Raw genomic sequence first — 23067 nt, forward strand, 5'->3', positions numbered from 1 at the left:
CCAGCCTCCCAGGTCCTCAGCTGCCCTTGGCAGTGCCCTCTGGACATTTGACTTAAATGTTGTGCTCTTCAGCAGAGTGGAGGGCTCTTCTCAAAGGCTCTGACTTCTGGTTATCCTCTTACCCCAGAGCTGTGGGCCCAGGTCCAAAGGGCTTCCTGCAGATGGGCTCCCTCAGGGAGGATCACCAGCCTTGTACATGTTCCCATCCACCTTCCTGGACTAGCAGTGTGGAGGCCTCAATCCCTCAGTCCTCCTAGTTCCTCAAATCTCCTCTGCTCACAACATTCCTGTCAGTGACTCACTGAGGCCCAGGAAAAGGCTCTCTAGACCTTAGGGATTTTTTGGGGTTGCTTTTTTTGTTGTTGTTGTTTTGTTTTGTTTTGTTTTGTTTTTCATTTTTGAAATGGCTTCTGTTTTTCCTGGCAGAGAAAAGCCAGCCCAAATTCAGTCCAAGCCTGACCCAGTCCTAGGGAAGTGACATCCATGTCCCCTCATGCACCCTGTGGCCTCCCCAGCATGACACCCTGGACCAGACTCCAATCACGGAAGCCAATTCCCAGAACTGATTTTAAGCATAATGATTCAGAGGATGACAGTGGGTGTGAGGCTTGCTTCACTCTCGGTCTACAACCAGGCTGAAGTCTCTTATGGAGAGGTCCGGCTGTGAGAGGATTGTCCTGGGCTGGGGGGAGGGAGAGCAAAGTGGATGAGGACCACAGCCCGCAGGATGGATGCTAGGGTTGACTGTGTGTGCAAGGCACAGTGCAATGTGGTCCCCTTTAATATGCATACAGTAAGTCATGGACACGGAGGTCCCCTGCTGAATCAGATGCCTAGGAGGGCAGAGATGTGATAGATTTCCCAGGGACCAACTCTTGTATCCCTGCTTCCTCAAGGAGAGCTAGAAAGGGGACTGCTGGGAGGGTGCTCACCCACTGCCAGAGAGCAGTGGGGTACAGAGTCCAGCCCCAGAAAATCTTCCTGTTTTTCTACCTGCTCATTGCAGGCCCGGAAGGGTGGGAGGTGAGAGATTGAGGGAGTGGGGTCCTGTTGGTGTTTCTTGACCTGTTTTTTTCTCTTTTCTCTTCCAGCTGAGATGTACTCTCTCCCACGTCAATCATCCTGTGGTCCACATTTCGCACTATCAGAGTGCCTCTTTGCCTTGGTTGAAAGCTGTCTGCCACTGTCCTGGACCTATGTGGTAGCTGAAGTTATTGTAAACAGTTTGTTGTTATTTTAACTGATTCCGGCTAGGGGAAGGAGGGAATTAGCTGTTACTCCACACTGGGCCCTAAGACCTGATCTCTGAAGCGGCACCCCTATCTCCACAGCAGCAGCCGGGATGCTGGGAAGAGTTTTTCACAGCCTCCCTCAGAAAAATTGGCTCCAAAGACCTGGGATGTTGGTGATAACGGGACGAAGACAGCACACAGCGGATGACATTTTGAAGAACTAACCTGCAGAGAGTGGGAGGGAGGTGATCGCCAGTACTCTCAGGGCCCTACTCCGTCCCTCTCCTAGCAAGCTTGGGGCTCGAAGCAGAGGGCACAACCGGTAGAGCATAGGTCTCCTTAGACTCCCGCACACTTCCTTCCCCAGAACTGCATTCTCTTCTCCCAGGCCTTCCTTCCCCCTAGGCGCCCTGCACCCAGACCCTCTAAGCTGGGCGCTGACGTTGCTATTAGTCGGGGGCTCCGTGCTGCTCCGCCTCCCTCCCCCGCAGCCCCGGGTCCAAAGCCGGCTCCTCCTCCTCCCCCTCCGGAAACCCGAAGCCCCCGCCCCGGCCAGGCCGTCGCAAGCACTCCAGAGGGCGGTCCGCGTGAGAGCTAGCCACGCGGGGTAGGAGCGCCCATTTGCCGCCGGAGCTGGGCTCGCCAGAACCTCTCTCGGAATCCCCTTGAATCTCTCTCCCCCACCCCTTTCTGGATACCCTCGACGTCCACGTTGCTCCCCAGGGTTCCTCACGCCCTTTCCCGCCCCCACGCGGGGCGCCGCCCCTGCCACCCAAGTCCCTGCTCAAGCCCACCCGACTCCCACGCGTGCCCAGAGCCATGGCTGCGGTACGCACCGCATCCCTGCTCTGCGGCCTCTTGGCACTCCTGGCGCTGTGCCCGGAGGGGAGCCCACAGACGGTGCTGACGGACGACGAGATCCAGGAGTTCCTCGAAGGCTTCCTTTCGGAGTTTGAGACCCAGTCCCCGCCCCGGGAGGACGACGTGGAAGCCCAGCCACTTCCCGAACCCACCCAGCGTGCCCGCAAATCCAAGGCAGGGGGCAAGCCGCGGGCAGATGCAGAAGGTGAGAACCTGGTAGCATGGGTGACCATAGCCTCAGGTGAGCATACAGAGGCTCTGGAGGGTCTAGCCACTTCCCATGCTGCCCAGTGAGGGATGTCTCTCCAGTGTAATACAAAGCAATACAAGACAGGCGGTCCTGTCTTGGAGTTTGGAGACCTGAAGATATGTGTACATAGGGTGGTGCTGGGCTTTTGAGCTTCTGAGGATAGAAGTCGCCCAAGTTGTTCATCCCTAGGTCTCAAGAGAATGTAGGTTTGGGCAGGAAGGGAATTGTGATTCATCTCCCTGTCGTTCGAACTGGCCCCAGTCCGTTAGTGGTAAGCTTCAAGCCCAGGCATCTGCCTGTCTCCTTTTCTCCCACACGAACACAGAGGCAGGGCAGGAGGGTGAGGAAGACTTCCAGGTGAAAGTGGGCGGTCTGAGATGGTCAGAACTAGGCGGGGTGATTGGATCCTGGAGGCACATAACCCTGAGCCTCTTATGTAATCCGTTGTCAGTAAATCTTAGCTGTTTTTCATGGCCGTCTGGAGAGTGGCAAAGGATCTTGTGATCTCTCTCCCAGGAGACTGTAAGGCACCATTCATCATTCCTGAGGTCAGCCACTCCTCCTCCGGCCCCCACTGCTGTAGATCTGTCCCGCTCTCCCCTACCCCTCACCTCCCTGCACGTTTTTGCCTCCAGCAACCAAGACTCTCTGGACATTGCCAAGTGACCCTACTTCTGCTGCATGTTTTGCAATGTTCCCTGTGTTTCAGCCAACTGCCTGTGTGTTTCTCACTCACCATTAAATTCTCTGCTGCGTTGTAGCTCCTGGGGTGCTAGGAGGGTGGTCCCTGCTACCAGACCTCTCTGAGATGAGCCAGCACCAAGAACTACCTATCTGCCTGTCCCTCTGTCCTGGATATGGTGCCCAGGGCCTCCTGTTCTGGGTTTCAACCGGAACCGTTTTGGACTTCAAGGCTGAGTGCCCGCCTGTCTGCCTGCCTTCCTCCCTTAGGGCAGTGCTAGGGAACCAAGGCTGCTTTAGTACAGAACTACACCCCCAGCCTGACCTGAGTGTCTCCTTGAAGCTTTTCTTCTCTATGAAAGGAAACTCTTAGAAGGCCAAGCAATGCTTTTTAATTTGCCTGGCTGTTTTCTTGGGTAGCCTCGCTCTTGAGGCTCCCCTGTACCTTTTATGCCTGGCACAGAACCAGGATTAGGCAGACATGTGAAAAAGTGGATTATGAGGGACCCCATGGAGGTTTTGGCAGATGGAGATGTCTCCATAGGTACCGTGCCCTGAACTCAGAACTTCAGCGCAGACAAGAGTTGCTAGTGATCACTCTGAATGTGGAGACGGGAGGCCTGGACAGGGGTCTCATCCTACCACTTGAGCAAGGGGCTAACCTCACTTTCCTGATCTGTACCAGACCAGGGACTGGCAGGTGCCCTCATACCCAGGCTCTGGGCATCTAGGGGGACCAGGAGGGCACACAGACTGAGCTCTGATCGTCTGCCCCTGCATCTTCATCCTTGACAGCCCCTCCAGAAAAGAACAAAGACAAAGAGAAGAAAGGAAAGAAGGACAAAGGCCCCAAGGCTGCAAAACACCTGGAAGGTTCCACCAGGCCCACCAAGAAACCAAAGGAGAAGCCACCCAAGGCCACCAAGAAGCCCAAAGAGAAGCCACCCAAGGCCACCAAGAAGCCTAAAGAGAAGCCACCCAAGGCCACCAAGAAGCCCAAGGAGAAGCCACCCAAGGCCACTAAGAGGCCCTCGGCAGGAAAGAGATTCTCAACTGTAGCCCCCTTAGAAACGCCGGAGCGTTCACTCACCTCACCCTCCAACCCCGGCACCAGGGAGCTACCAGAGGAGAGAGGTTTGTAGCAGGATGCCTGGAGCTCTGACCTCTTTGAGGACAGAGAAATGAGGAGAGATTCCTGGGACTTTAAGACAAGGGAACTTGTCATTAACTTGCTGGCTTTCTCAGTGAGTTCTCTTGGGCAGGGAGGAAGAAGCACGGGAGCTTATAGGTGAGAGCTCTGTCCCCTGGTCCCTCCTGCTTGCCTCTGGTGGCACCAGCTTCATGGTGAGCGCTGCCACAAACAGCGGCATAGCTCTCTAGCCTCAGGGTACCCCAGGGCTATACTACATCCCACGGACTTTGGGGTACTCGATACTCACTGTCATCATAGTTGGGGGATCAAGTAGCTGTGCCTACAGTCGGGGAGCAACAGGGGGCTTCAGAGGTGGATCTGTGGAGGTAAGGTGGAAGTGAGCTGTGGTCCTAGGAGGGTATTATAGCATCCACAAAGGCTCTGATGCATTGTGGTACTAAGCTATCAAGATGGTCCGGGTAGGCACTCCTGTTCATCCGCTCTTTGGACTTCTGTGTCATAGGAAGAACCTCCCTGAATACCTGGCAGGGCCAAGGAGAAGAGACCCAAGTGGAGGCCAGGCAGCACCGGCCAGGTGAGTAGCTATCATCCTCTTGATTTCAGGGTGACCGGCCATTCAGCCCTACTACACTGAGAGGCTTCCTGGACTGGGCCTTGGTAGGGTTGTCACTAGGCCATTGTTATCTTCCCCTCAGAGCCAGAGGAGGAGACCGAGATGCCCACACTGGACTACAATGACCAGATAGAGCGGGAAGATTATGAAGACTGTGAGTAGGGCCTCCCCCTGGGCGGGGACTAGAATCTGGCCTGGGCAGTGAGGGTTCAACCTGAGGCCCACCCAGCAGGGCTGCTCAGAACCTGCCTCTCTCTTAGTTGAGTACATCAGGCGCCAGAAGCAGCCCAGACCCACACCCAGCAGGAAGAGGATCTGGCCAGAGCCCCCTGAGGAGAAGACCCAAGAGCCGGAGGAAAGGAAGGAAGTTGGTATGATGGGAGGCAGTAGATAGGGGTCGGGGTCAGGAGAGAGGCCCTGGCTCACTTCCGCCCTACCTCCACAGATCCGCCTCTGAAGCCCCTGTTGCCCCCTGACTATGGGGATGGCTACTTGATCCCCAACTACGATGACTGTGAGTATGGAGCATTTCGTGAGTCCTTAGATAGACGTGTGGGGTAGATTGTAGGCCTTCCCTGCCTGCATTCCTGGCTCCCGACTGTCCCCCCACCCCCACCCAGGGGTATCTCTAGGTCTCTCAGCCCTATTTCCCTATGTGGGCTCAGCCTTCCATATCCTGGGCTCTAGCAGGCTTCTTGTCAGGTCACTGCATCTGCCTTCTCCAGTGGGGTTGGCTCACTAATGGGCCTGCTTTTCCAGAGGCCCACCAACACCAGGGACCCAAGGCTAAGCAGTTACTAGGGCCCCAGAGGTCATGCAGTCCACAAAACCCTACTGGACCTGATCTAACTAATATCTGACCAAAACCCCGGGCCACTCAGGCCACTAGACAGAGAAGAAACAGAAATCAAGGGGGAAACACCCAAAAAAAGCTCTCATCCAACAACGATAAACTCAGAAATCAGCGTCTAAACCTATAATGATCACAAACTCCAGATGGCTAAAAACACACTCAACAATAACCAGGGTAATGTGGCAGCGGCCGGGGATAGCCTGACACAACTGAAGCACAAGAAAATGGCCGTAAACCCAAGGGGCTTGGCTGTTGACCTCAGCACACTCCTTCCCCAGATCCCAGTGGATCCTTCAATTCTCTTCGTTTCTGAGCTCTAGTGTCCTTAGCACTGACTTGCCGCTACTGTAGGGCCTCGGACCTGTGGCCTCAGCCCAGATCTCAAAGCCTGACCCCTCCTGGCCACAAACGGTATAGCTGCTCCCCAGGCATGTGTCTTGTCCTGACGCCACTCTCTGTCTGTCTTTGATTCTTCCTCCTCATAGGCAGAGCTTGTACGAGGCTTGTGAACTCAGTCTCACCCGCCCTCTCTCTCCTCACCTCTCTCTATTGTCGCAGCTTGCCTCCCATGAGGTCAGGAGCCCGGGCCAGCGGGCCAGCGTAGGATTAGGGCCAGCTAACCCAGGCTTTCTCTCCTACAGTGGACTACTACTTCCCCCACCCCCCACCACAGAAGCCCGATGTTGGACAAGAGGTGGATGAAGAAAAGGAGGAGTTGAGTGAGTCAGACAGGCAGATAGCATAGCAGGCCAACTCCTGAGGCCAGATGTGCCTACCAGATGTGCCCCCAGCTCAACTTGAATCCCTCTGTCCCCTGCTCAGCCTGATCCTTATCTGCATGCTCCAGGCTCAGCCTGACCCCTCCTCACATGCTCTCAGGTCAGCCTGACCTTCATGTACCCCTGTCTCAACCTGATCCTTCCATATGCCCCGGCTCAGCCTGTCACTCCCCGCTATGTATTCCCAGTTCAGCCTGGCTCCCCTACTCCAGGCCTGGGGCCAACCTGACTGGCCTCTTTTTTTATCTTACATGCCCCAGAGAAGCCCAAAAAGGAGGGCAGTAGCCCCAAGGAGGACACAGAAGACAAGTGGGCGGCAGAGAAAAACAAGGACCACAAAGGTGCCTGGCCAGTCTCCATGGGGCAGCGTTTGGGTTTTGATACAGTAGGCCCGTGGTTTCAGCCCCTCCCTTTGTTGTTAGCAGGACCCCGGAAGGGCGAGGAGCTGGAGGAGGAGTGGGGTCCAGTGGAGAAAATCAGTGAGTAGGGCTGTGCGCAGGGCAAGAACCCACTGGGGACCATACATAGGACCAGATTTCCTGGTGCAGCTTTGACCCCCAGAAGCCCATTCGACCATAGACTCTTGCAGCATACATCGGACAGTTGTATAAGCTGAAGACAGCCTTACTCAGCTTCATGCATGCCGGGGCCTGAGGCTGACCTTCTTGCATTGGCTGGGGAGGGCTTATTAGGGACTTGGGGTGGGGGGGGGGAGAACAGAGCTTCTTGGTATCCAGCAGCTGGGTGATAGGATGGGGTCAGGGCCTCGAGGAAGGAGGGAAGGAGGTCTCCAGCTGCCTTTCTAGGTTTCACTTTGAAGCCAGTGTGCAAATGGTCTCATCTGGGTGAAGCCCCTGGGGACCTGGGCTTTATTGTACGTCTTGGGCACATCAGCTTGTTCTTTGGATGACAGCTAACGCAGGGGAAACAGGTTTGGGGCAGTTTGGCTCCTGGCCTGATCTGAGTCGACTGGCACCGGCATGTAAGGGGTATAGGCTGTAGGCTCGTTGGCTCCGGATTAATGGAGGGAGGCCGAGTCCGTGAGCTAGCGCTAGCCCAAGGTGTGCATCTGCAGAGTGCCCACCTATCGGGATGGAGTCACACCGCATTGAGGACAACCAGATCCGCGCCTCCTCCATGCTGCGCCATGGCCTCGGAGCCCAGCGGGGCCGGCTCAACATGCAGGTGCGTGAGAGGAATGTCCACCCGGGCAGTGGGCAAGGGGTCATCTGCCCATGCTCAGCCTCCCCTCTAACAGGCTGGTGCCAATGAAGATGACTACTATGATGGGGCATGGTGTGCTGAGGACGAGTCTCAGACCCAGTGGATTGAGGTGGACACCCGGAGGACGACTCGGTTCACAGGCGTGATTACACAGGGTCGGGACTCCAGCATCCAGTACGTAGATGGGCTCCTGGGCGGCGGGCAGGGGCTCTAGCACCGTGTGGAACGTTCCAGACAGCCCTTGACCTGAACTGGGAATCCCAGACACATCCCTGAGGGCCCAAAATACCCGTCCCTCAGTCATGGCTACTCAGTCCACATGTTCAGACAAGTAGATAAGCTTTGCAGCAGTAACTGCCCATGGCCAAACAGCCACAGGATCTGGCTCCAGAGATCTAGGTCCTGCTCACAGCCCTGTTAACCCAGAGGTCGGTCTCGGGTTCTTTAGAGCCTTGGGTGAGAGCTAGTCTTGTGTCTGCTCCACAGTGACGACTTTGTGACTACCTTCTTCGTGGGCTTCAGCAATGACAGCCAGACCTGGGTGATGTACACCAATGGCTATGAGGAAATGGTGGGTGCCACAGAGATGCTCGACTCTCGTGTGTGGACCAGGGAGGACGGTTGGGAGTGGTAGGGTGGGACCCAGAGGCCTGCTTCTCTCTAGACCTTCCATGGGAATGTGGATAAGGACACACCTGTGCTGAGTGAACTCCCCGAGCCAGTTGTGGCCCGTTTCATCCGCATCTATCCACTCACCTGGAACGGTAGCCTGTGCATGCGCCTGGAGGTGCTAGGCTGCCCTGTGACCCGTGAGTGAAGGGGGCTGCCTGTGACTTTTGGATAACTGCATGCGATCTGGACCAAGGGGCAACTGACCCAGGCCCCGTATGTCTGCTCTTCTGCAGCTGTCTACAGCTACTACGCACAGAACGAGGTGGTGACCACTGACAGCCTGGACTTCCGGCACCACAGCTACAAGGACATGCGCCAGGTTAGGGACTGGAGTCACAGGCAGGGATGGGTCCTGCCAGAGTACAGGAGAGCTTAAACTTAATTAGCCCTGTCCTTACTTTTTCCGAAGGCGTAGTCTCCCCTCGAGGAATCTTGCTTTAGGGAGGAAACTAGCACCTGGGGGCATCTGAGAGGGGCTGGCGTTCCCTGCCTTTTCCCATAGAACCCATGAGGGGAGCAGGTGACGTCATCTCTCCTCTCTGCCAGCTGATGAAGGTTGTGAATGAGGAGTGTCCTACCATTACCCGCACGTACAGCTTGGGCAAGAGTTCACGAGGGCTCAAGATCTATGCGATGGAGATCTCAGACAACCCCGGGGAGCATGAGCTGGGTGAGAGCCAGTGTCCAGAGCACCAGGGCCCTGCACTGCTGCGCTCCTGCTGGGCCCGCACAGTGGAGACGCCCCCTCACTGTCTGACCTGGAGGCCCCAGGGACCCAGACTTGTTTTGCTGAGCACCATAAGCCTCAGTTGCCCCCAAACCTTTTGGGTACATCGGGGCCTTGCCAGGCTAAGGGCTTGCTGTGGCTCCTGCCTCTGCAGGGGAGCCTGAGTTCCGCTACACAGCCGGCATGCACGGCAATGAGGTGCTGGGCCGAGAGCTGCTGTTACTGCTCATGCAGTACCTGTGTCACGAGTACCGGGATGGGAACCCCAGAGTGCGTAACCTGGTGCAGGACACGCGCATCCACCTGGTGCCTTCGCTGAACCCTGACGGCTACGAGGTGGCAGCGCAGATGGTGCGTTGTGGGGCTGGTGAGGGGTGGGTAGAGATCGGAGGCATGGGCTCCCTGACTTCCCATCCCATGGCTTTTCTTGCAGGGCTCAGAGTTTGGGAACTGGGCACTGGGGCTGTGGACTGAGGAGGGCTTTGACATCTTCGAGGATTTCCCAGATCTCAACTCTGTGCTCTGGGCAGCTGAGGAGAAGAAATGGGTCCCCTACAGGGTCCCGAACAATAACTTGCCAATCCCTGAACGTTACCTGTCCCCAGATGCCACGGTGAGAGGCACATCCTGGCTTGCTGGGTAGTGGCAGGCCTGGGGCGGGGCACATTGGAGAGGGGGTTGCTGACAGGAAGCTGAGGTGCTGGCACAGAGACTTTGGAGGGGAGGAGGAAGACTCGGAGGGCCGCGGCTAGGATGTGGGAGTGGTGTGGTGCTCAGAGATGGAATGGGGATTCTTCTATGACCTATCCCTAGGTATCCACAGAAGTCCGGGCCATCATTTCCTGGATGGAGAAGAACCCCTTTGTGCTGGGTGCAAATCTGAATGGTGGCGAGCGGCTTGTGTCTTACCCCTATGACATGGCCCGGACACCTAGCCAGGAGCAGCTGTTGGCCGCGGCACTGGCAGCTGCCCGTGGAGAAGACGAGGATGAGGTGTCTGAGGCCCAGGAGACTCCAGATCACGCCATTTTCCGCTGGCTGGCTATCTCCTTTGCCTCTGCCCATCTCACCATGACTGAGCCCTACCGGGGAGGGTGCCAGGCCCAGGACTACACCAGCGGCATGGGTATCGTCAACGGGGCCAAGTGGAATCCTCGGTCTGGGAGTAAGTCAGCCTGGGAAGAGCTTGGGGAAGGCACCCGGAAGGGCTGGGGAGAGGATGACCACAGACCTGTTTGTCTGTCCAGCTTTCAATGACTTCAGCTACCTGCATACCAACTGCCTGGAGCTCTCTATATACCTGGGCTGCGACAAGTTCCCCCACGAGAGCGAGCTGCCCCGAGAGTGGGAGAACAACAAAGAAGCCTTGCTAACCTTCATGGAGCAGGTGGGATAATCTGGGCTTGCACAGAAGGCGGGGTGAGGCTTGGGAGGGGTGTAGACGTGGACTCTATGTGGGCTCCCACCGCGTCTCCCCTCTGAAGGTGCACCGTGGCATCAAGGGTGTGGTGACGGATGAGCAAGGGATCCCCATTGCCAATGCTACCATCTCTGTGAGTGGCATCAACCACGGAGTAAAGACAGGTACTCCCCATGCACTTTTTTTTAAAGGGGTCTCACCATGCAGCTCTGGCTGGCTCGGAACTTGCTGGATAGCCCAGGCTAGCTTTAACTTCGTAGCCCTCGAGTCCTGAGATTAGAGCTTGTGTCATCTCACCTGGTTCTTGAACGCACAGTTTTATTTGCCTTCCCAGGTGAGGGACTCACCTCGTCCCCTCAAAGCAGTAGCGACTCTCCCCAAATATCAAGGCAAGCCTGGTCTGTGTAGCAAGTCTCTGGCCTTCTGGACCCTGCCTAAGATCTTGGGCTGTCTAGGACTTGGGAGGGCAGGACGGGGCGAGATATCTGAGGACTGGGCCTAGGGGAATCTGAGAGAGCAGGGCTGGGAGACCGTGGGACAGACGGGCCCATCTTCTCCTATACAGCGAGTGGAGGTGACTACTGGCGCATTCTGAACCCGGGTGAGTACCGTGTGACAGCTCACGCAGAGGGCTACACCTCGAGTGCCAAGATTTGCAACGTGGACTACGATATCGGGGCCACCCAGTGCAACTTCATCCTGGCGCGCTCCAACTGGAAGCGCATTCGGGAGATCTTGGCTATGAACGGGAACCGTCCCATTCTCCGAGTTGACCCCTCACGACCAATGACACCCCAGCAGCGGCGCCTGCAGCAGCGCCGGCTACGGTACCGGCTCAGGATGAGGGAACAGATGAGGCTGCGGCGCCTCAATTCTACCACAGGCCCTGCCACGAGCCCCACTCCTGCCCTTACGCTGCCTCCTTCCCCTACACCAGGCAGTACCTCGAGGCTCTGGGAAATTCTACCCACTACCGCTGCGGGCTGGGAGGAGTCAGAGACTGAGACCTATACAGAGGTAGTGACAGAGTTTGAGACAGAGTATGGGCCTGACCTGGAGGTGGAGGAACTGGAGGAGGAGGAGGAGGAGGAGGAGGAGATGGACACAGGCCTCACGTTTCCAGTCACAACAGTGGAGACCTACACAGTCAACTTTGGGGACTTCTGAGACTGGGGTCCCAAAGCCCTAGCCCAATTCAAACTAAAGCAGCATTTCCCCAGCCTGTGCTGGCAGGCGCATAGCCATCAGATGCTCCTGGGTGGGCCCTGTTACCACCAGGCCTCCAAAAGCAGAGTCTCTGCAGAAGCCCCCGGTTCTACCTGCCAGCCTTTGGGGAGGCAAGGAAGCCAACGTCACACCAATAAAACAAGCTCACGGCACCACTTCCCCTGCTCTGACTGGCTGGACAAGAGGCTGGCTGGCTGGGTGCTCTCCCTATCTGTCCCATCCCACACACACACCCAGGTGCGCAAGGTTCAGATGGTAAAAATTCATGTTTTATTTACAGGGCTCACATTGCAAGGCTGATGTCCTGACCCAGCTGCCTCTCACTAGGGACCCAGCCCCAGGTCTTCTAGGTCGTCTTGCTCTGCCCCAAATCCTGCAAAGCTGATAGGCTGGCAGGTCAGGCCACGCAGGTTCACCAGGCAGGCTGTCTGTGTGGAACTGAAGTCAGGAACGGCCACCAACAGCACGGCCTGGTCCTCAGGACCTGCATACAATCATATGGGGTCCACCTTAGGTTCTGGGGAGGGCCTGCCCTACGGGGAAGTCCTCAGAGAGAACAGCCACAGTTGGACCGTGTGCTCAGAGCCATCTCAACCCAGTCAGCTACACCATGGCACGCACAGTAGCCATCGCACAGACTGTCTGACCCTGTAGTGACCTTTGCACCCAAGTGAGGAGAAATGTCCCTTACGACTCAGGCCTGGAGCCCCCCAGAAGGTAAAACTCACCTCGGATGACTTTAGAGCCAAAGCTGGGAGTGTTGCCGCAGAAGTAGACGTGAGGGCATTCCGCAAAGATGAATGGGTCGGTTTTGTAGAAGGGGTAGCACCCTGGAGGAAGGCCTGTTGTTGAGCTGTCCCACTAAGGGGTCCCTCCCTTCTCACTGAATGCCAACAGCACCCCAACTGTGACCAAAGTGCTCTGTGGTCCCACGGCCCAGCAGTTCTAGGACGGTATGCTCCCAGTCTGTACGGTGCAGGCTTTGACCATGGACAGAACGAACGTTCCAGACCAGTTGCCAAAACAGCTTTTCTGAGTATCAGGCTGTGCTGGGAACCCATCCCGGGCCTTCGTCCCACAAGTGTAACTGAGCAGATACCTAGGGTGTCTGGGGCCGTGGGGCTGATGTGACGGACTCGCAGGGTCCACTCTAGGATCTCTAAATGGTCCTCCATGCTGCTATACCGGAAGATATCGCTCACGTTCTGCCCAGATGTCCCCAGGAACCTGCAGGGGAAAGGCTCTCCTGATTGTGGCTTGGGGGGTGGGGGGAGACGGGGGCTTTCACTGCCACCCTACCCACAAACACTGTCTCAGATCCCACCTGACAGCCTCCTGGGGGTGTCCAAGCCAACCTTGCAAGGTAGACAGATGCCAGGAGGGCCTTCTGCAGCCCTGCCACCTCCCAGACTTATTTTGTCCCCAGGTCTCGCGCCATCTCTACCTTACTCCGTCAATAGTGGCTTGGTATGGGTTGGTGACCAGCTGGAGTGTGGCGTAGGCAGTGGCCAGGGGGAACATGCAGGGGTGCAGGGGCTGCTGTGGGAGCGTATAGTTGGTTGGATCAAATTCTCCCGGCATCACATCCACGGGTACTGAGGCCTAGGGGGCACAAGGCAGGGAGAGCTCATAGGCCTCAAGAAGCCCCACCTCCCCTTCCCCATCCAACAGCGGCTTCATCATCTGGATTTCCACTGGCCTGCCATCCCCCAGGGCTGCTTACGCTGAGTTGCAGTAGGATCTCGTCCAGCATTTTGACTGCCTCCACACTGGCTGCCTGGGTTTTCTTGGTGAGGTATTTGGCCTGGGAGAAGAGGCCCAGGATGTGGTTAGGTCCTCAGTGAGGCTGACTCCAGTGGACACCCAGAGCCCACCAGGGCCCTGGACTCTGAGAAAGGCAAAGGCCAGCAGCAGGTAGATAGGGCAGATAGGGAGTGGCCGACAGGCCCTGAACTCCACCCTGGCCCCCCCTTATGAGGACAGCCCTGGAACATCGGGCCTGGCAAGTCATGTTTCCCGGCCACGGCTGAGCAGCTGGACTCCATACCTTATTGATGGAATCTCGGCTCTGGGTGTTATGACTGAGGAGGTTGCCTGCAAGGATGACTCGAGAGACGTGGGCAGCGCTGCACTGCTCCCCTTCGTCCCCAAGCTGTCCCGTCACCACGTCTACCAGCAGCTGCGTGCCCAGGAGGCTCTCCCCGCCACCGCCGCCCAGGCCCAGTCCGGACACCAGTAGCACAAATCTGCAGAGGATGGTGAGGTCTTGCAGGCTGCTGGAGGAGTGAGGCAGGTCCTCCCACCGCAGTCCCTGGGGTACTGGAGTTGGGCTCCTCACCTGTCTGTGTCAAGTGGGGGCACAGGATTCTGTGGAGCCAGGTCAGCAAAGCAGTGGTCCTCAACCTGAAACTTACCGTCATCCTTCACAGAGCCAAACACAGCCAAGACCGTTCCTGGGGAAAGGTGAAATCGGAGCCCCACGGTAGCCTTTGAGGCTCTCCTACTGTCCAACCACCTGACCCAGACGCTCTGGGAATCCTCTCTAAGGACTGGTATCTACTTCTCAAGCTCACTGCTTCTCAGTGGAGACAGGAAGACTGACCTCCGGACAAACAGCCCTGGACCATGTGAGCCCATACCGACCTCCCAAGACTCTGGTGTACCAGCCTTTAACACACAGGCCACGCCCTAATATGCTCCTATGGGCTTCTCCACACACACTGTTGCTAGGCCTCCCGGAGTCACCCTCATTTCAGACCCCCCACATCCCCTGGGCTCCCACCTGTGACCAACTTTGACACATCGATGGTGCCCTTCAGTTTGATACGCTGCAATTCATCTTCTAAGACCAGTTCGTCATCTGGGTGGATGTATTTGCTCCGAGGCGGCTGGGGGATCAGGTTGTGCTGGGAGAGACACATGGAAGGCAGTCTCAGAGCCCGGGTCGCCGTGGCTTCCGGGTTATGAAATGGCACTACAATCCCTGCCATCCTGGATTGACTCTCTTATCCCCTACACTCTGAGGCCCAGCTCAACCCATCGGACAAGGTTGGTGCATCGCGAGGGGTGGTAGGGCTCACCTCCTCGCTGATTTCCCGCAGGATGGAGGGTTGGAGAGGCATGGCTTTGAACAGCGTGCCCACCACACAGCACTGCTCCCCGGGCTGCAGCTCACACAACTTCTTCACTTCAACTTGGCTGCCTGGACATGAGGGCACAGAGTCAGAGTATGAAACCCTACCCTGAGGACACCCACGGAGGACCCTGCCCAGCCTCTACTGAGGCTCACAGGAGTGCTGCTCCCCTGGTCTTTGCCAGGAGAGAGAGCATGTTAAGTCAAGGATCTCTGGACCTCAATGTGAGGCTGAAGGAGGGGCAGGGTCTACCAGAGAGCACCAAGGGGCTCTAGGTAGAGTGGGACCTTGACACCAAACATCCAAAGAGGCAGGGGAGGTCAGAGGCAAAGCCATGTGACGATAGGGAACAAGCTTAGGAACTCCTGGAGCCACCAGAAGCCAAAAGGCCCCCACCCTAGAGTCTCCAGAACGGTTCTCGACTTGTGGGTCTTGACCCTTTGGGGGTCAAATGATTCTTTCACAGGGGTAGCATATCAAATATCCGTATATCAGATATTCATAATTCATAATAGAAAAATTACACCTGTGAAACAGCAATGGAATAATTTTATGCTTGGGGGTGAGCATAACACGAGGGACTGTATTGAAGAGTCGCAGCATTAGGAAGGCTGAGAACCTCTGTTCTACACAGAATCAGCCCTGTTGACTCGATTTCAGAGTTTACACCTCCAGAACCACAGGAGAATAGATGTGCGTTGTTCTAAGTCCCTTTACAGCACTTCCTTTCATGGACAGGTGAAGTAACTGTGAAGGATATTACTTACACGCCTGTCCCATGCTCTGTGCAGACAACTACCATGTCCTTAAGACTCTGCATTCGTTTGTTTTTTCCAGTCAGGGTCTTATGACACAACTCTGGCTATCCTGGAACTCACTCCACAGACCAGGCTGGCCTTGAACTCACAGGGACCCACCTGCCTCTGCCTCCTCAGTGCTAGGATTAAAGGCTAAGTCTCTGGATTCTCATGTGCCAGCCCCTGCTCTGCCCGATCCCTCACCCTGAAAATATACACACCTCGTAATTCCTACTCTGTGCCCCCTCCGCCCTGGCCCACCCTACTCCCCGTGGAGTCAGCAGCCTTGTTCATTCAAAGTCCCCAGGAGGAAAACCGGAACATGGGTGAATGTTCCCCACGCCCAGGAGGGAAGATGTGGGGAGGCACACTGGGCAGGAAGAAGGAAAGCGAGTTCCAGAGAGTTCCAGGGATTCATCGGCACAGACCCAATCCTAGGACAAACTGCTGAGGAGGGAGGGTGAAGTGGAGGCTGGGCCAGAGCCACACTCACACCCTAGAAGAGCCAGGAACATTCCTCAGAGCTCCACCCAGAGGAGCTGACGATTCCGCAGAAGGAAAGGGGGACTGACACCGCACAGAAACACCAGAGGTCAACAGAAGCAACAGATCCCGAATCCCTGCCTGTGGCTCTACGGTTTAGGTGTGGTCCATCCCTCAAAGACTGAGGCTTCCACTGTGAGGAGCTCTCTCGATAGGGTGGGCACACCAGAGACCAGTGCACACTGAAGGTAGCAAGAATAGTAAAACCATGTCTTCCATGTATGAGACAGTAGCCATCACTGCCCGAACTCAGCCCTTATCTCTGACCAGCCTCTGAGCCAAACCCCAACTTCAACCCCACAGGTTAATTCAATCCTCGCCTTTAAGAAGCAGCAAAGAGCGGGAGACTGTTCCCATGGTAACTGGGAAGTACCCCAGGTTAGATAAAGTCCCAGTTCTAGATGCTGGGCTGTTGGGAGCAGCGTACCCAAGCTTACCCCAGTGCTGCTGCGCCCGGCTCACCAGGAAGGATCTCATCTGGATAAGGCGTGTGGCATAAATATGGGCGTACTGTCGGTTAAAGCTGCGCTCTCCCAGTCGGAAGGGCTGTGAGGAGTTGGTGTACGTGGCCACAGGCACCCGGGCAAAGGTGGCATTGCTGGCTGATGGCGGGGAGAGCAGAGTGTGGGCCCTCTGTGCTGCCTGCTCTGAAAACATGGCGGCACTCGTGGCTTGTTTGGTCCAAGCAGTTGCGTCCAGGCCCAAGAGTTATCACTGCAGAAACACACAAAGGCGTTCCTGTAATGCCTACCTGTACCCGAAGCAGCAGCTCCCCTGGTGTCCCAACCACTCTGCTTACACTGCACCCAATGTGCACACATGTGTCAGGAGATGCTGCCCTATAACCTAATCAGATAAATCCTGGAGCTTGCTCCAAACCTCGCTCATCACCTTCTCCACTCTCTATTTCTACCTGATCACCAGGGTCTCAAATTCAGCATACCCTCAAGTGGAATTATTGATCTGCCTCTATCCAGCTCCCTGGTAACTGTGCTACCTCTGGGAATGCTGCCAGACGTCTCTAAAGAATCATTAGTGATAAAACTGAAGTATAAAGCTGTCCCTGCTTTGCTCAAAACTCTCCAGAGGTTGCTTTTCGGTAAATAAAACCCCAAGTTCTTACCACTTCCTGTAAGATCAGCTCTGGTCCTGCTGGTCCTTCCCTCCTACCTGTTTCTCCTTCCAAGTGTCCCTTCGACAGGAGAGGCTCCAAGTAGAGGCCTCTCTACTCCTACTGGCTCCTCTCCCATATTCCCCCAAGGCTTACTGGCTTCAAGTCTTTCCTTAAAACTCAGCTTCCCTTATCTAATTAACTAGATTTGCTACTTCAGTTGTCTTCATCATTCATCTTCTCAAGCATTCACTTTGTCTCCTTCAACTGCATCCTAAGCTCCGGGAGGGCAAAGGTTTGTTTTCTTCAAGGATGTATTGCACCGCCTTCCCACTAAGAGGTCCAACTAAGATGTGCTTGGAGGATGCACAACGGATTTTAGTATATAGTATAAACTACTTCAACATATTCTTCATTCGTAGTTGAGATGACAACAGGTTGGATGTAGTAACGTGAGTTTTGAACACAGCGTTCTTCAAGTTTTACTTTTTTGGTACAGCTATTACAAAGTTCAAGTTCCCCTAGCTGGCTCGGCTTTCTTTCACGCACAGCTCTGGCTTAGGAAGCGGACCCTACAATTTGCAAAATGGGCCCATGTAAACTCTATGTAAGGCAAACACGCACGTTGGTGGCAGCGGCCCACATGGTGCCCCGAGCCGGACGCTATGGGCGACCTGTCCCGCAGCAGACGCGCCCACCTCGGGCCCACGTTGCAGTTCGAAGCACCCTCAAGACCCCATCCTGCTGCCCAGGTAGCCCCCAGCCTGGCCCAACACCCATATTGACCCCACTCAGCAGCACACTCACCGCGCCGCGCCGCATCCCGCCAATCTCCGCGCGCCCGTCCCGCCCATTGGTGCATTCGGCCAATGGCGTCCCGCCCCGCCCCGCCCGTCGCTGCACGCCTCATCCAGCCAATCCCCGTGCACCCCGCCTCTGGAGGCGGAGCCACGCCTCCGGTTCCCCGGACAACCCTTACCTAGCACTGAGTTTCCCATGCGCATGCGGCGTTTGCGGCTGGGCCTCACCGTGTGAACCCGTGGGTAGTGTGGGCCGTTCTGAGGCTCTGCGCCTGGCTGATCCCACTCTCCCCGGGCGCTTGTGGTCTGGAGGCTCCTGTGGGTGGTGGCAGCTTCCCTCCTACACTATCCTGCGCTATGATTCTCACTCTGACTTCTCAAATTCTCTGGGAAGCGTGAACAAATTCTCCGATCTCACAGGAAACTGAGGCAAAATGACCCTGAGGCAAAAGCTGTAATCTCACTAAGACCCTGACTGCAAGTGCAGCAGTCGTCACTGGTAACATTGTTCCTTTTTTTTTTTTTTTTATTCCTAATTACTCAATCTGAAACTTATTATTTAAGGTATTTTTCTTCCGGCTTGGTAAGTTTTTGATTTCTTTTGAATTTGTTTTGTTTTGTTTTATGTGTATGGGTGTTTTGCCCGCATGCATGTCTGTACCCTATGCGTGTGCAGTATCCTCAGAGGCCAGAAGAGGGCGTACTGGAACTGGACTCCTCCTGGAACTGGAGTTAGAAATGGTTGTGAGCTGTCTTGTGAGTGCTGGGAATCCCTCTTGAAGAGAAGCCAGTGCTCTTAACCACTGAGCTGTCTCTCCAGCGTCTGGTTTTGTATTTGCTTTTAGAGGGTTTGTTTATTTTGTGTGCCCGTGTGCGGTTACGTACATGTGAGTGTAAGTGGCGTCAATAGGGTCCGAAGAGACTGAGATCGCTTGAGCTGGAGTTAGCAGATGGTTGTGAGCCACCCAGTCGGGCAGGGAGCCCACCGCCATTACTCTGAAAGAGCTCTTAACCCAGCCTTCTCTCCAGCGCCTTGTTTCTGTTTCTGTTTGTTTTTGTTTTTTGAGACAAGGTTTTCCTTGTTTGTTTGTTTTTTTTTTTTAATAATGATTTAAATCATTTGTTTTTAATGTTTCAGTTTGTTGAGTACTTTTTCCTTTGTAAGCTGGGATAAGTTTGGGGGATTTTTGCCTACTGTCTCAAGTAGTCTGTTGCATATTTAATTATGTTGAAACGTTCTTTTGTTCCAGGAACAAACCCCATTTGATGGATTTAGAAACCACTTAGAATTAGAAACCAAAGTTACAGTGACACTAAGCTCTCTCATTGTTCAACCCCTTAGGATTTCTTACAATAAACGAACTTACCAAATTTTATCCGAGAATGTCTTTATTTCTACTTTTTCCTTGAGACTGGTCCAGTCTGACCTAGAACTTACAGTGTAGCCAAGCAGGGCCTTAAACTCCTGATCTTTCTGTCTACACCTCTGGAGTGCTGGGGTTACAGGCATGTGCCACTACCCTGAGTTTTATGCAGTGCTGGAGAGTGACCCCAGGGGCTTCGTGCGCACTCTGCCTTCTGAACTACATCCCTGGTCCTAGTTCCACTTTTGTTTGTGTTTTGAGTTGGGGATCTTGCAGTTTGTTCCGGCTAATTGTTAGTGTCCGTCTCCAGAGTGAGAGCATCTCAGGTGTTCTAGTCAGGTTTCTATTGCTGTGATAAACATGACCAATTGTTCATGTATAGTGAGTGTTTGACTGCATGTACATCTGCACGCCATTTGCATGCAGTGCCCTCAGTGGCCAGAAGATGGCATAGGATCCCCTGGAAGTAAGAGTTACAGGCAGTTGTGAGCTGTCACCCAGGCCTCCGCAAGGGCAGCAAGTGGGTTTTTTTGGTAACTTCTGAGCCATCTCTCCAGCAACCTTTAACTTACATTTGCTAATTTTATCTGATTTTCACCTTAGCTCTTCTTTAGTGTCGCCCTTGCTCAAATTACTTTAAATCTAAGTCCGCTAGAGGTTTTATTTTAGTTGTTGTGTTTTCCAACCTCAGAATATTTTTGCTACTTAAAAAAAATACCCTTAAAGGTGTCTTTGTCAATTCCCGTTTGCTTGTACGTCACTCACTGACTCCGTGCTCGCTTGTCTAGCTCGACGTCATTTGACTCGTCAGTAATACAGTTGCTTCAGAGAATCTCTCTAACGTGACAGCTCTCTGGCCTTCCTCTGGCATATGAGTCCTTCCACCTCGTCATCCTCATGACCCCTGAGCCTTTCTCATAAGGAATTTGTTGATTCCTCCCCCCCCTTTGAATGGATCACACTGTCCTGTTTCTTTGTATACTTTGTGATCATTGAATTTGGGGGGGGGATTTGAAGGCTTCTTTTGATAATTCTGTGTAATAGTTTTAAAATTAGAATATAGAATAATGTATTTTATTATGGCATTTTCATATATAAGTGACATTATACTTTGGTCCCTCTCCAACACATCCCCCCTTTGGCTTTTTGAGACAAGATCTCCTCCATAACCTTGACTGTCCTGGAACTCACAATGTAGACCAGGCTGCCCTTGAACTCACAAAGATCCACCTGCCTCTGCCTCCTGGTTACTGGACAGAGGCATGTGCCACCATACTGTTAGTCCTCACCCTCCTGTGCTCTTCTTCCTCATCCTCCTTGTCCCTTTCTCTCTGGTCCCCATTGTCCTTTCCCTCCAAATAGTCCTCCCTGTGCTTTTGTGTCACATAGAATGTATTATCCTCTCTCCTTGCACGTCATGGTACCTTTCTTCCCGCCGTATCACTCTGATATAAGAAAACTGGACATTTTCAACCCCACAGTTAGAAGCTCTAGAAATCGGGGCTGGAGAGAGGGATCAGTTGGTAAGAGTGCTCACCGACCCTACAGTGCTCAGGTTTGGTTCCCAGCACCCACATGGTGGCTTACAACCATCTTCCTTTAAATTGTCCCCTTAGTTGTGATATGTTGATCACTCAGTGGCAAGATAGCTAACACAGACCTGGGAGGTCTCTAAAAGACTTGGTCCCCTGGGAGGTGCTGGTGAGAGACCGTGGAACCTTTCAGAGGTGTGGTGGGGCAGAAGAAATGCCCCTGGACTCTCTGTGTCCCCTCCTAGCTGCAAGGTCAGCTGTTTGACTCTGTCATGCACTCCTGTGGTGGTACATTGCCTTGCAGTGGGATCTAAAGGCAATAGGACCCACTGACTATGAGCCTGTACTTCAAAATTTAAAATAAAGCTTCTTTCTCTTTCTTCTCTTCCCTCCCAGGGACTCACTATGTTGCTAAAGCTAGCCCCCATGTCATAGACTGAAGCAATCCTCTTGCCTCATCTTTTGAAGTAACAGGGACTATAAGTGCATACCTTTGCTCCTGACTAAGTCTTTTCATATGTTAGTTATCTCGGTATTTTGTTCCAGTGGTAGACACTGGTTCTAGTTGGGTCCAGGACTGGGGACATACAGGCTTGGTGTGTTGATAGAAGAGAAGCGATTGGGACAGTCGGTGTCTTAATTAGTGCTGTGTTGCAGTAGGAAGACACCATGACCAAAGCAACGTGTAAAAGAAAGGATTTAATTGGAGGCTTGCTAACAGTTTCAGGGGCTTAGTTTGTTTCCACCATGGGAGGGAGCATAGCAGCAGGCAGGCATGGTCTGGAGCAGTAGCTGAGGGCTTACATCTGATCCACAAGAGAGGCAGAAGGACTGGGCCTGGTGTGGGTGTTTGAAACCCTTCCTCCAAGACTCCTAATCAAAGACTCCTCATCCTTCCCAAAGAGTTCACTAACTGGGGACCAAGCATTCAAACCTATAGCCTGTGAGGGCCATTCACACAATGTGCCTGCCACTCACCACAGTGAGGGGCTAGGGAGGAGGCAGGTTAGCTAAGAAATGCCTTAAACTGAAATGCTGCCATTTCAGCCAGCTGGTCCTGGAAGTCCTTGTCACTGCTTAGTTAAAAGCAAACCAGGTAAACAGTCCTCCACCTAATTGCTTTGGGCCTAGGTGGGCTGAAATCATACCAGCATAGGGAGGAGGCTGTTCAAGTCACAGCAGACAGAAGGAAAAGGATGGTGAGGATATATACAATTAGCCGTGCCATCGTGGCCCAAAGCTAACGAACGTGAAGGGAAGCCTGTGGTCAGAGGTGCTCGGTTATTTCCGGTCTCACACACTCTTCAAGTTTGGGGCCACACAGAAGAGCCTTCAATTACAAACCAGCAGTCGTAGAATGTGGTTATTTCTTTCTTGGTTGGTCTGAAAAGGTGGGATGTGGTTTTCTTTTCTTCTTTTTAAAGGTTTATTTATTTTATTACATATGAGGACACTGTAGCTGTCTTCAGACACACCAGAAGAGGGCATCAGATCTCATTACAGATGGTTATGAGCCACCATGTGGTTGCTGGGAATTGAACTCAGGACCTCTGGAAGAACAGTCAGTGCTCTTTTTTTTTTTCTTTTTTTTTTTAAATATTTTATTTATTATATATGAGTCCACTGTAGCTGTCTTCAGACACACCAGAAGAGGGCATCAGATCTCATTACAGATGGTTGTGAGCCACCATGTGGTTGCTGGGATTTGAACTCAGGACCTCGGGAAGAGCAGTCGGTGCTCTTAACCACTGAGCCATCTCTCCAGCCCCTGAGTCAGTGCTCTTAACTCCTGAGCCAGCTCTCCAGCCCGGAGTGTGTTTTTTATATCTAGGGCTCATAACATCCTGGGCAGAATGTTCTTTTCATGCTCTCAGTGAAAACTTCAAAAGACAGAGATTTTCTGTGGCTGGTCCTTTGTTTTCCTCATGTCCACAGTCTTGCCCCTCTGTAACATACTCTCCCTTTCCTGAACTCAGCCTTTATTAACCGTTTCCTTAACGTTTCTTCTTGCCTCTGTCTGGTTCGTTGTCTGAGCAAGTACTCTCCAAGAGCCCCTTACCTCAGGCCGCTTCACCCAAGTACTAAGGTGATTTC

At 53.9% G+C, this 23067-nt stretch overlaps 2 protein-coding genes across 6 annotated transcripts; one reads left to right on the top strand and one right to left on the bottom strand.

Annotated features, from left to right (window-relative positions):
• The first annotated feature begins 1855 nt into the window (after positions 1 to 1855).
• Aebp1 (AE binding protein 1) lies at positions 1856 to 11847 on the top strand. Of its 2 annotated transcripts, none has more exons than NM_001100970.2 (21): positions 1856 to 2298; positions 3820 to 4158; positions 4680 to 4751; positions 4873 to 4944; positions 5051 to 5161; positions 5236 to 5304; positions 6285 to 6362; positions 6683 to 6763; positions 6845 to 6901; positions 7498 to 7607; positions 7681 to 7820; positions 8133 to 8217; positions 8311 to 8455; positions 8552 to 8637; positions 8865 to 8988; positions 9200 to 9396; positions 9479 to 9658; positions 9859 to 10210; positions 10293 to 10432; positions 10530 to 10629; positions 11031 to 11847. In NM_001100970.2, the coding sequence occupies exons 1-21, from the start codon at positions 2052 to 2054 to the stop codon at positions 11630 to 11632; spliced, it is 3387 nt and encodes a 1128-aa protein (NP_001094440.1). In that variant the 5' UTR covers positions 1856 to 2051; the 3' UTR covers positions 11633 to 11847. The 2 variants fall into 2 exon arrangements, with proteins under 2 accessions (NP_001094440.1, NP_001423875.1); NM_001436946.1 differs by having other exon boundaries at positions 6848 to 6901.
• Positions 11848 to 11939: 92 nt separating this feature from the next.
• On the bottom strand, positions 11940 to 18125 carry Pold2 (DNA polymerase delta 2, accessory subunit). Of its 4 annotated transcripts, none has more exons than XM_087582607.1 (11): positions 18081 to 18125; positions 16604 to 16880; positions 14773 to 14894; positions 14475 to 14598; positions 14031 to 14145; positions 13740 to 13938; positions 13416 to 13496; positions 13137 to 13294; positions 12792 to 12919; positions 12421 to 12522; positions 11940 to 12176 (listed from the first exon to the last, which is right to left on the bottom strand). In XM_087582607.1, the coding sequence occupies exons 2-11, from the start codon at positions 16821 to 16823 to the stop codon at positions 12016 to 12018; spliced, it is 1410 nt and encodes a 469-aa protein (XP_087438733.1). In that variant the 5' UTR covers positions 16824 to 16880; positions 18081 to 18125; the 3' UTR covers positions 11940 to 12015.
• Positions 18126 to 23067: the final 4942 nt, after the last annotated feature.

The sequence above is a fragment of the Rattus norvegicus genome, chromosome 14 (genome assembly GCF_021556685.1).
Source record: "Rattus norvegicus strain SHRSP/BbbUtx chromosome 14, alternate assembly SHRSP_T2T, whole genome shotgun sequence".
NCBI lineage: Eukaryota > Metazoa > Chordata > Mammalia > Rodentia > Muridae > Rattus > Rattus norvegicus.